General features: G+C 42.0%; 1 protein-coding gene across 1 annotated transcript in view; it reads left to right on the top strand.

Moving 5' to 3' along the window:
- The window catches only part of grik3 (glutamate ionotropic receptor kainate type subunit 3), a 561,495-nt gene that overhangs the window by 285,290 nt on the left and 262,802 nt on the right, over nt 1-13,403 (top strand). Inside the window, exon 10 of the mRNA XM_068011169.1 lies at nt 7,550-7,753. Within this exon, the coding sequence (XP_067867270.1) occupies nt 7,550-7,753 (204 nt within the window). The remainder of the gene's footprint in view (nt 1-7,549; nt 7,754-13,403) is intronic.

Here is a 13,403-nt window from a genome sequence, read left to right as displayed (position 1 = left end):
GGACCAATCCCCAGGCTAGGCGGAAGCGGCTTCACCACCGACTTTCACATCGGAGTCCGGCTCCCATCCATCCACTGTAAAATTCTGGACAGAGTAAATTTTCATAATTTACCAATGATGCCAAAATTGGAAGTGTGGCAGATGGTGAGGATGATATCAATTGACTGCAATAGGCCAAAGATAGGCTAGCAGAATGGGCAGAGAGAAGCAGATGGAATTTAATGCAGAAGGGATAGGGAGAGGGAATATAGACTAAATGGCACAGTTCTAAAGAGTAGACAGGACAGAGAGATCTGGGGGTTCTTGTGCATAGATCTTTGAAGGTGGCCGGACATATTGAGACAATAGTCAGAAATATGTCATGCTAGGCCCTGACCTGCCAAGAATGAGGCAAATTAATTTTGTCAGGAACATTGATTTTAAACTGTTACTGGAGTGAAGAAAGGACTTGTTAAAGAGATCAGCCATGGGTGGAAAAGACATTTGCATATTAACAGAGGGTGCTTGGAAGGACAAAGGACCATTCCCTGACACATTCAACCCACAATGGACCTTGATAACAGTGCTATGACCAGGTGAGAAAGGTGTCTAGGGGTCCCTCTCAGCCTTCACCTGGTCTTATTGTAACAGGGTTTAATTTTAAACACATCGTGTTTTTAGCTTTCCCTTGGTGAATCCTTGTTCACCGCTTTCCAATTATAAAGCAAAGAAACCAGCACAAACAGGCTGTTTTAGGTTTAAAGAAGAGAAGTTGAAATTGATTAAACTTAAACTTATACTTGAAATCAGTTAACGCCTACGGATACACGAAGCACCCCACGCTAGCATGCATATAAGATGCACACATGAAAATAGAGACAGGAAAGAGCTGAAGAAAAATAAAATGGAAAGGTTTGAGGCAGTATCTGAAGAGTTATTGTTATGGTCCTTCGAGCTCACTGTATAGTCCTGGATTGTAGGCTGATCTTGCTTTTCGTTGGGTCCCAGTATTCTTCTTAAACCTTGTTCGCCTTATGAGACTTTTCTCCCTTGGGGTTCATGTATCTTCGGTGGATTCAGAGGCTTGTGAGAAAGAGATGGAAGCAGACAGGAGAGATCTTCTCAGTCCAGGAACAAACATATTTTCTGCCCAAACTGTTTGTATAAATTCAAAAAACTCAGGTTGCCCAGTAGGTTGGTCATGTGACTAGTTGGTTTGACCATGTCCGTTTGTGTATTCGGCTATCTTAGCAGTCAACTGGAATGCGAGCTCCCTCACCTTCAACGTCTGGTGATCAAAAGTACATTGTGGATTGAATGTTGAATGTGTCAGGGAATGGCTGCTTTGTCCTTCCAAACACTGTCTGTTAATATGCAAATGTCTTTTTCCAGTCACGGCTGATCAGTTTAATAAGTCCTTTCTTCACTCCAGTAACAGTTTAAAATCAATGTTCATGACAAAATTAATGTGCCTCATTCTTGGCAGATGAGGGCCTAGCATGACAATAGTGTGTTTAAAAAATAAAACCCTGTTACAGTAAGACCAGGTGAAGGCAGAAAGGGAACTCGAGACCTTTTTCTCACCTGGTCGTAACAAAAGCATATGGGATTTTGTGCTTCATCAATAGAGGTACTGAGTACAAAAGCGGGGAAGCAATGCTGAACATTTATAAAGCTCTGGCTAGGCCTCAACTAGAGTACTGCATCCAATTCTTGTCACCACACTTTAGGAAGGACATGATGGTCCTTGAGAGGGTGCAGAGGAGATTTACCAAGTTCCAGGGATGAGGGGTTTTAGCTACAAGGTTAGGTTGGAGAAGCTGGGATTGTTCTCTTTGGAGCAAAGGAGATTGAGGGGAGATTTACTAGAGGTGTATAAGATTATTAAAGGTTTAGATAGGGTAAACAAAGACAAGCTGTTCCATTAGCTGATGGTACAAGTACTCAGGGACACAGATTAAAGGTTTTGGGCAAGAGATGCAGGAGGAAATGTGAGGAAGAACATTTTTTATGCAGTGAGTGGCAATGACCTGGAACTTGCTGACTATGAGAGTGGTGAAAGCAGAGATGATGAATTATTTCAAAAGGAAATTGGATAAGCACTTGAGGGAAATAAACTTACAGGGATAGAGTTGGAAATGGGACTGATTGGATTGCTCTACAGAGAACCAGCATAGACTCGATGGGCTGAATAGCCTCCTTCAGTGCCATAATGACGCTGTGAAAAAACATATTTCAGTTCACTTTTTTAAAGAGAATTAGTGAAGTGTCATGATTTTTTAAAAATTATATTTTGCTAGAAGCTGTAATTTAAATGTTATAGTTTGGCAGCATCTTCAATGTTGATCTTTTACTACAGTTTAATTTTTACTTTTTAATAAACCTGGTTCATAGATTATAGCCTAAATCACTTGGTTTGATAAAGTAACGATTGTTCTTTATCTGAAGACTACAGGTGGTTTGTTGTATTTCAAGTGAGCAAGTTACAGCAACAAGGTTTTGTCTGTAGGGAACTTACATGACTAGGCAGCTTGTCCTGGATTTTAGCCTGGAGGTAAATGCTCTGTGGGTGGGGTGGGTGAGAGTGATGGTGCAGAATTTAACTGTAGGTCTCCTTTTACTTTTTTGTACGTTTTCTGTCCACATAGAGCCTGATGGACAGGCTGGAGGCCTTTTGGGTGGGAAACCTGCTTCACAAAGCCAAAGCCGACTATTGAAGATAGGTTTATTGGGACAGTGAGAGAAATTGTGGGGAGGGAGGGTCTGGATAACAGGGGGCAGGGTAGGAATGTCGTGATCGTGGAGTGGGGGTGTTTGTCTGGAATGCATTTGGTGGGATCTGGATCATGGTAAACTGGGGAAGCCCCGATTTCTTGGGATGGAGTCTGATGCTGGTTAGGGTGGGGGAGCAAATAGATCATGCGGGGGTGGGGGGCGGACAGCGTTTACTGAGTAGCTTGTTGGACCTGGAAGAAGCACTCTTTCTCCTCCTGACACACAAGTAGTCCTGTAAAGTTACTTATCTTAGATTCCCCTCTTCTCACCTTTTTTCAGCTGTTGAGTTTCCTAAGGCCTGCAAAACCTAGCCACTTGATGTTCAGAATGGAATGAATGTTAAAATGAAGGCAGCGAGCCACATTATAATATTTAGGTGATCAACCCACTTCCCACCAGCGGATTGGTTGCCCACTCCTCATCCCACCTTATTAAAAACAGGTGTGGCAGGTTTGAGGTGGGGTTGAGTTAATGTTCCAGATTTTTTGCACAACCCCAGCCCATCAGTTTTTGGAAGTTAAGATTTAGCCCCTAGTGTATAAAATCTGTCACACACTTTATCCGATGAGTAGAAGAAATTTCCTCCAACTAGAGATTGTGAAGACCAAAGCCATTGTCCTCAGTCCCCATCATAAACTGCATTCCGCCATGAATTCCATCCCTTAGATCATAACATCTGCCGCCATTTTGTTTGGTAGTTTTTTTTGCTGATTTGTTTTATTTCTCTTGTTTCTTCCTTAATTCCTTTACTTTGCATTTGGATGGCTGCTATCCAGCCATTCACACCTCCTTTGGACACATCTTTTGCTTCTTTCCTTGTCCCATTACCCTCCTTTTGATTTTGTACCATGAAACCTTTCGTCATTTAATCTGACCTGCCCTCCACCCCATCGCAGACCTTCCCTCTTGTTCTTTCCACCCACCCCCTTTTCAATTGCTTAAAGCCTATTACATTTCTAACTTGAAGTGTTAACTCTGTTTTGCTCTCCACAGATGCTTCCAGACCTACTAGTTTCTATCATTTTCTGCTTTTATTTCAGCTTTCAAGTATCTGCGTATTTCACTTTTGCCCATCCCTTTCATCACTTTTTGAGGCTGAATCAGAACCTGCACAACCTGGGCATACCATTTGACATTAAGTCGGGCTTGATCCTATAGCCTCTATTACCACTAATATTACCTACTTCAACCTCCACAATATCACCTATCTCAACCCCTGCCTCAGCTAATCTGCTGCTGAAACAGTCATCCAACCCTTTGTACTTCCAAACTTGACTATTCCAAAGCTCTCCTGGCTGACCTCCCACTTTGCACCTTCCGTAAACTTCATCCAAAACACTGCTATCTCTATCCTAACATGCACTAAATCCCCTTAACCCATCAACGCTGTGCTTATTGTCCCAGTTCAACAGTGGCTTCATTTTAAAATTCTCATCTTTAAACATTGTTTGAAGTTTTCATGGTGAAACAGGACAATTTATGGTTTACACCATGTAAATTGCTCTGAAAAGAGCAGTTATTTTCTTGAAAGATGAGTTCTTCGAAAAACTGTTAGAACTTGACATTGCAGGCAATATACTTCACCCGTCTTCTACACTGGACCTGTGGAAGAGGTGGGTTTACATATGGTTTAGGATGGGAGTGTGGTGGGATCTTGCTGCTGATTGGTCAGGCTTAGTGTGTCAGTACATGTTATTGTTCTTGCCCCTGATTGGTCAATTTACACTATTGTTCTTGCTCCTGATTGGTCAGCTAATCTATCCTGTGATAGGTCAGTACATACGAATAGTCCTGCTGTCTGGTGGATTTTGAGTGCATGGAGAGCTGCATGTGTGAAAGTAGGTTGCACTTCGCATTTGTCGGCTGCAGAGCGGGTGGTGATATGATTCCTGAGTGCCCACTCTGCAGCCCTATATAATTCCAACAAGATTTATTTACTCTTGTATTCCAATCCCCTTGCAATAAAGGCTAGCATATAATTAGCCTTTCTAATCGCTTGCTGCACTTGCATGCTAACTTTGTGATTCGAGCTCAAGGACACCGCAATCCCTCTGAATACTAACATTTACTTGTCTCTCACCTTTTAAAAAATATTCTGCTTTTCCATTCTTCCAATCAAAGTGGATAATTTCATTCTTCTCCACATTATACTCCATCTGCCAACTTATTGCCCAATCACATAACTGGTCTCCATCCCTTTGCAGCCTCTTTACATCCTCCTCACAACTTACTTTCTCAATTAGCTTTGTATCATCCATGAACTTGGATATATTACATTCAGTCCCCTCATCTAAATCATTGATATAGATTGTAAATAGCTGAGGCCCAAGCACTGATTCTTGCAAAACTCCACTAGTTACACTCTGCCATCCTGAAAATTACCCATTTATCCCTATTCTCAGTTTTCTGTCTGTTAACCAATCCTCAGTCCATGCTAATATATTATCCCCAATTCCATGGGCCCTAATTTTATGTAACGACCTCGTGTGTGACACTTTATCGAATGCCTTCTGAAAGTCCAAATATACAATATCAACATCAAAAACTCATATTTGTCAAACATAATTTCCCTCTCATAAATCCATGTTCCCTCTGCCTACTCATATTATGATTTTCGAAGTGCCCTGTTACTTAATCCTAGATTCTAACATTTTCCATACTATTAATCTCAGGCTAACTGGCCTTTCATAAAACTTTAGGATTTAGGCCATTCGGTCCAGGGGATTTGTCGGCTTTTAGTCCCATTAATTGCTTCAGAAAGAAAGATCACAGACTAAAACTATTTGTAGGATGTATATTAAAGCCTGACATTGATGCAATTACCCTGGAGGATTGAAAACAATTGGGGAGCTGTTATCTCATCTCAAACAAATATTTATAACAAAATGTCCCTTGCTGCTGAGTTTTGCAGGTAGTTAGTTTCAAAGTAAAAGGAGTGCAGTAGCTGATTTGATCAGCTGCTCTTTTGGCTAAACCTAGGCAGGAGATGGAGACAGGACACAAGTTCCAATTTCCTTGGTGGACAGGAAAGAGTTGTTAGGTAAATTAAAATTTATGTGAGCCTTTGCTGAGGTGGGGTCAGAAAGTTACAAATGTTGGAGAAACAGTTAGTTGGTCTCTTGTTTGAGTCAAATCAATTCATTGATGTAGGTATATTCTTTATTTTGTATTATTGTACAGAGATAGGTTCCACCAATCGAATTAAGTGATCTGATCAACATTGCTGTGCTGTATATTCACCTTATTCTGGAATAAAGCAGTTTAATGATTTGTATCAAACCTCAGAATCCAGTCATTTTTACCCACTCTGTTCCTACATCCATTCAACCCAATTACTTCATCTACCTAGCCAACCTAACCCTGAAAGCCAATTCCTCAGCTTTACAACTCTTTGTGTAAAGGAATTTCTCCTGCCCTCTGTTCTCAGTCTTTTAAGTTCAGTCTTGTATCTATGAGTCCTTGTTACTCCTCCATGACAGGAAACAGTCTGCTTCTATCTGTCCTGTCTTGTTGTTTTATAACTAGAAACATTTCTATCACACTGCCCCATAAACTGCATTGTTCTAATGAAAAAGACAGTTTTTCAAATCCTAGTATTTGTGTTTCCTTACATCAGGCAGTAGTCTCTGCAAAAGGAACTATGTAAATATATAGTTAACAGTGGGATTCCAAGATTTTAAAATCAGTAACTTATATTCAAATACTCTCTGAAATATGTTAGTACCTGTGCTGCTGTGACCATGGCATTATTGTGCATGAGTATTACCTGATCAGGGTTGAATCAAGTAGATTGTAACGTTTGATGCAGATGCCTTAATTTTATGCAGCTTTGGGATTCAGAGATGTTCCATAAAGTTTTAGCTTCTTGGAAGTTTTGCATGATGTTATTTATCTCTCTCAGGAGTTTAAATAATGTGGATTGAGTCCACATTGCTGTAAAGTGCTCATTGATGGGCCATGTGGCCTTTTATCGTGACTTTTTAAAAACTTTCTTATGATATACTACATCAATATTACTCATTCTAGATCCTCTTCGGGTCTTATAGAAACCTTTTCATATTACTCTCATTTCGTTCTTGTTAACAGGTTTCCTTAAAACCACCCTTAATTACTGTTACCCCTGCAATTTCAGAAAACCACAACCTGCTTCAACACTGTCTATTTTAACATATTGGCTTATAAGTGTTGGCTACTGAATGATACTTAAGCAAGAGCGTCAGCAGTTTGTGTTAATAATGTTGTCTAATTTGGTCATGGTCACCAAAAAATGGATAGAACTGATCAATTGAACATCAAAAAGGGGTATGTGCAAATCTGTTTCTCTGTTAATGCTGTTGGGGGAAAATCAGTGTTATCTGTATGGATCTTGTAAAAAGAGGCAACTGCAGCTCCTCTTTCTCTACTAATTTTATTTTAATAATGTGTGAATGACATCAAAAGGACAATCAACCAATCAACTGCCTGACATTGAACAAAAGTAAAGATACTGTAGTTTTATCCTGAAAAGCAAATAAGGCCATTTGTAGGGTAATACTGGGCAGTGATATACCTGCAAGATATATGAATCTGAATAAATGAAGCTTGACACACATAAGGTATATGAAGACACTTAAAAGAGAGGAAACTATTATCTAATTGGCTTCAACCTAATTTTAGAACTTAATAAAGCTCTAGTACTCCGTAAATGTAATTTATTATTGTCACTCACCTAGGTAGGACATGTATCCAAAGTAAATGCTTTCAGCATCGGAAGTGACCTTGGCAATTAACTGTTGCAAATTTGACTTGTTCACAGGAGGAACCATACGTCATGTTTAAGAAGTCTGACAAGCCACTTTCTGGTAATGACCGATTTGAAGGGTACTGTATTGATCTGCTGAAGGAATTATCCAGTATCCTGGGATTTGTTTATGATATTCAACTGGCACAAGATGGAAAATATGGAACTCCAGATGACAAGGGGCAGTGGAATGGCATGGTGAAAGAGCTCATTGATCATGTGAGTAGTATGGGACTTTGAATAAGATTTAACATCATTTCATTTATGGGCTCTCAGGCACTAAGCTTGGGACTTAATTTGGATGACTATCTGAAGCACCATTCAGCATCTTCACTCTTCCTCTAGTAGCCAATAATGATACTTCATTGCCGCTTGAGATTACAGTAGTGTGGATACCATGTGAAATGATGGATCTGAAGTCAGTTTTGACCTAGGACTCTATATTTTTTCAGGCACCTCTGCACCACAGGTTTGTAAAGGGCAGAAGTTACTTCTAAAATCAACAATTAATACCAAAATAATTTTTAAAACTTAAAATGAATTAAAGGTAAATCACAAAGCCTAATGAAGTTCGAACTATGATTACGTTTTTACTCAATATTTGTGTAACTTTAGGAATGGCGGGAACTTGTGTAACCATAAATATAAAAGACGAAGTTGATACCTTTCAAATCATTTAGACTTAATTATCATTGCCAAGTTACTTTTTATATCTGTACCAGTAGATGGAGCACTGTGTAGCAGTGATGTAGATGGGTGTGGGAAAGACAGGACGTGTGACACAGAAATACATTTGTTGCCAGTTGATCATGAAGAGACACCGACACCAGTCACAGAGAGATCTGTTGGCCTTCAACGATCTGCTTCACCATTGGAGCTGCTCCTTTTAGTTCATTCTCAGAATGTGGGTGTCACTGGCCAAGCCACCATTTATTGCTCATTGACTTCAATGGAAAAGAAAATTGGGCAGAGCGTAAAACAGACTGCTGATTCATAGTCGCCCATTGTGCCCAAGATGAATTTGTACCCCAATCGGTCTGGAACAATTTCAACCCAGTTCCATAGGAGTGCATGTCTCCAGCATAAAACTTCCTTAATTCTGCACAAGTTAGCATTCTCCTTCAGAGGCAGTTGAGGTGGGAAATAGAAATATAACAGTAAAGGGTAGCCTTCTATTTTAGGGACTAAAGTACACTACTGGGACACACTAAATGAAGCTTTACTTACCATTAGAATGGTATTCCCCAATATAGAGTTCACAGTTTTTATAATGTTCCACTCCCAGCATGGACAAATATATAATTCCCTCCAAAAATGCCGGAAAGAAACCATAAGATTTACTCAGAATGCAATTCTTTTGGGCCTCCTTATCTCGAGAGACAATGGATACGCGCCTGGAGGTGGTCAGTGGTTTGTGAAGCAGCGCCTGGAGTGGCTATAAAGGCCAATTCTGGAGTGACAGGCTCTTCCACAGGTGCTGCAGAGAAATTTGTTTGTTGGGGCTGTTGCACAGTTGGCTCTCCCCTTGCGCCTCTGTCTTTTTTCCTGCCAACTACTAAGTCTCTTCGACTCGCCACAATTTAGCCCTGTCTTTATGGCTGCCCGCCAGCTCTGGCGAATGCTGGCAACTGACTCCCACGACTTGTGATCAATGTCACACGATTTCATGTCGCGTTTGCAGACGTCTTTATAACGGAGACATGGACGGCCGGTGGGTCTGATACCAGTGGCGAGCTCGCTGTACAATGTGTCTTTGGGGATCCTGCCATCTTCCATGCGGCTCACATGGCCAAGCCATCTCAAGCGCCGCTGACTCAGTAGTGTGTATAAGCTGGGGATGTTGGCCGCTTCAAGGACTTCTGTGTTGGAGATATAGTCCTGCCACCTGATGCCAAGTATTCTCCGAAGGCAGCGAAGATGGAATGAATTGAGACGTCGCTCTTGGCTGGCATACGTTGTCCAGGCCTCGCTGCCGTAGAGCAAGGTACTGAGGACACAGGCCTGATACACTCGGACTTTTGTGTTCCGTGTCAGTGCGCCATTTTCCCACACTCTCTTGGCCAGTCTGAACATAGCAGTGGAAGCCTTACCCACGCGCTTGTTGATTTCTGCATCTAGAGACAGGTTACTGGTGATAGTTGAGCCTAGGTAGGTGAACTCTTGAACCACTTCCAGAGCGTGGTCGCCAATATTGATGGATGGAGCATTTCTGACATCCTGCCCCATGATGTTCGTTTTCTTGAGGCTGATGGTTAGGCCAAATTCATTGCAGGCAGACGCAAACCTGTCGATGAGACTCTGCAGGCATTCTTCAGTGTGAGATGTTAAAGCAGCATCGTCAGCAAAGAGGAGTTCTCTGATGAGGACTTTCCGTACTTTGGACTTCGCTCTTAGACGGGCAAGGTTGAACAACCTGCCCCCTGATCTTGTGTGGAGGAAAATTCCTTCTTCAGAGGATTTGAACGCATGTGAAAGCAGCAGGGAGAAGAAAATCCCAAAAAGTGTGGGTGCGAGAACACAGCCCTGTTTCACACCACTCAGGATAGGAAAGGGCTCTGATGAGGAGCCACCATGTTGAATTGTGCCTTTCAGAATGCAATAGAAGTACGAAAATTGACCAGGAACTGCTTCATAAAAATATTATTACTGTGTCAAACTATTCTTCTATGGAATACAGACAATGTGTCAAAGGTATTTAGATGAGTGAAAAACCCAGTAATTAGCCATTTACACCTAAGCAGGCCATTCTGGCTGTGATTGAACCAATCGTTAGTCTACCCAGACAGACTTGTGATGTTGTTTTCGCAATATTCATCAACTGGGTGCCAGTCTACAGCTAGTAAATGAAAGTCACAGTTGTCACTTAACACAAGGTTACACATGCATGGTTTTGTCTTCACTGCTCTGAAATCTGCCCTGAATTATTCATGGACCAGAATGTAGAACACTAGGAGGCCCAGTAAATTGCAATAGCCTTTCCATACAGAAGCAGTGCTGCAGGACAAAGGGGAGGTTGCAATTCACCCCACGTTAATGGAATAGGAGTAGTTGTGCACAATAAAGGGAGATTGAATATTTTTAAAGAAAGGGAACTGGACTTTAAGTCTTCGTGGTAGTAAAGTCTCCACTGCTTATAGCAAATGCGATTTGGCCCTGTATACTGATGGTATAATATTATAGTTATCTACGCACAGAAGAGACCATTTGGCCCATTGAGTCCTTGACAGCTCTCCACAGAGCCATCCGGTCAGTCCCACTCCCCCACTCCATCCTCATAACCCTGCAAGTTTATTTCCTTCAAGTGCGCATCCGGTTTCCTTTTGAAGTCCTTGATTGTCTCCACTTCCACCACTCATATAAGAACATAAGAACTAGCAGCAGGAGTAGGCAATTCAGCCCCTCGAGCCTGCTCCGCCATTCAATGCAAGCATGTCTGATCTCATCTTGGCCTCAACTCCACTTTCCTCCCGTTCTCCATAACCCTTCAACTAATTTTTAATTAAAAACCTGTCTATCTCCTCCTTAAATTTACCCAATGTCCCGGCATCTGCCGCACTCTGGGGTAGTGAATTCCACAGACTCATGATCCTTTGAGAGAAGTAATTTCTCCTCATCTCTGTTTTAAATCTGCTACCCCTCGTTCTAGATTGCCCCACAAAAGGAAACATCCTCTCTATGTCTACTTTGTCAATCATCTTATATACCTCAATTAGATCTCCTCTCATTCTTCTAAACTCCTGAGAGTAAAGGCCTAAACTGCTCAATCTCTCTTCATAAGACAAGCCCCCCATCTCTGGAATCAATCTAGTGAACCTCCTCTGAAATGCTTCCAATGCAACTACATCCTTTCTCAAATAAAGGGACCAAATCTGTACACAGTACTCCAGGTGCGATCTCACCAATGCCTTGTACAGTTGCAGTATCACTTCCCTACTTTTATATTCTATTCCTTTAGCAATAAATGCCAAAATTCCATTTGCACCTGTAACTGTAACTGTAAACTAGTTTTCTGCGATTCATGCACCTAAGTACTCTGAAGTTTCTCTCCAAATGGGCAGTGTGTTCCAGGTCATGAATACCTGCTGCGTAAAAAATTTCTTCCTCATATCCCTCCTGCATCTCTTGCTCAAAGTCTTCAATTTGTGTCCCCTAGTCTTTGTACCATTAATGAATGGGAACAGTTTTTCCTTGTCTAACTTATCTAAACCTGTCATGATCTTGTACAAATCTCCCCTCAGTCTCCTTTGCTGTAAGGAGAACAGCACCAGCTTTTCCAACCTGACCTTGTATCTAAAATCCCCCATCCCTGGAACCATTCTGGTAAATCTCCTCTGCACCCTCTCAAGGACAATCACATCCTTCTTAAAGTGTGGTGACCAGAACAGGACACAATACTCCAGTTGGGGCCTAACCAGAGCTTTATAAGTTTTGATATAACTTCCCTGCTTTTCTACTCTATGCCTCTATTTATGAAGCCCAAAATCCCTTATGATTCCCTAACCACACTCTCATTATGTCCTGCCACCTTTAAAGGTCAATGCACATGCACCCCAAGGTCCCTCTGTTCCTGCACACTCTTTAGAACTGTACCATTAAATATATATTGCCTCTCCCTATTCCTTCTACCAAAATGCATCACGTCACACTTGTCAGTATTAAATTCCATCTGCCACCTGTCTGCCCATTCTGCTAGCCTATCTATGTCCTGTTGCAGGAACTTCATAACATCCTCACTGTTTGCCACACCTCCAAGCTTGGTGTTGTCAGCAAATATTGAAATTCCACTCCATATTCCAAAATTCAAGTAATTCATATATAGCAAAAAAAGCAGTGGTATCAGCACTGAAGCTTGGAGAACATCACTGTCTACCATCCTCCATCTGAGAAACAACCATTTCCTATGACTCGCTGGGCTGAGTTTTATTAGAGTGCTGCACATCAGTGCGCCTTGAAGTCAGCGACCCTCAGGCGTGAATGCGCCGTTGCTGAGCCCCCGCGCTATTAACTGCAGGGGCTCATTTAAGTGGAGGGGTCAGCTGCCCCTGATGAGGTAGGGGGGAGTGACCGTTCTGTCTGCAGCAATGGCGTCCAGCACCACTGCGCAGGGGCCAGTGCCATTTTTAAAGGGCTTCAAACCTTTCGGTGCCATTTAAATGTTTAAAGAGACAGAGTTGTGAAAAAGTTAACTAAAATTTTATCAACATTTTCAATCCCCTCTTCCACCACCCCCCTAAATGAATAATCAGTTGACTTTTTGTCCTATCCGCTGCAAAAAAAGTGAGCTTTCACTCATGACCTTTTTCCCCGAAGTTTATTCCCTTTGATCTTAAACCCCTTCCCACCATCCACACAACCAATTGACGTGGTTTTCACCACTTCCCCCTACCCCCCACCCTGCCCTGAAACTTTCACTCCTCTCCTCTCCCCACCACTGTCATGCCTTGTAACTCTGAACGGCAGCCGGCAGCCGGAATTTGGGCTGGGGTGGCCGTCGGGACCAGTTAAGTTTATTTTCATGCATTAACCTTTATTAACACATTGAAATGAAGACCCCTGTGGTGGGGGGGGGGGCCACACCGAGGCCTCGCCGCTGCTGGTAAGATGTGATGAGGCCTTCTCAGCATCAGGGATCATTGTGGGCCTCTCCTGGAAGAATTTTCCGGGACCCCCCTACCACCCCGCCACAACCCCCGACACCGGGGGCCTCATAAAATTCAGCCTGCTGTTTTCTGTCCTTAACCAATTTTATATCCAATTGGACGCTGACCCTCCTATTCCATGAGCCTCAATTTTGTTAACCAGCCTTTTATGTGGTACTTTGTCAAACATTATCTTAAAACTCATATTAACAACATCCACTGTATTCCTT

This window comes from Heterodontus francisci, chromosome 31, assembly GCF_036365525.1.
Source record: "Heterodontus francisci isolate sHetFra1 chromosome 31, sHetFra1.hap1, whole genome shotgun sequence".
NCBI lineage: Eukaryota > Metazoa > Chordata > Chondrichthyes > Heterodontiformes > Heterodontidae > Heterodontus > Heterodontus francisci.
Note: the sequence above shows the minus strand (reverse complement) of the source record. Positions and strands in the feature narration are given on the sequence as shown.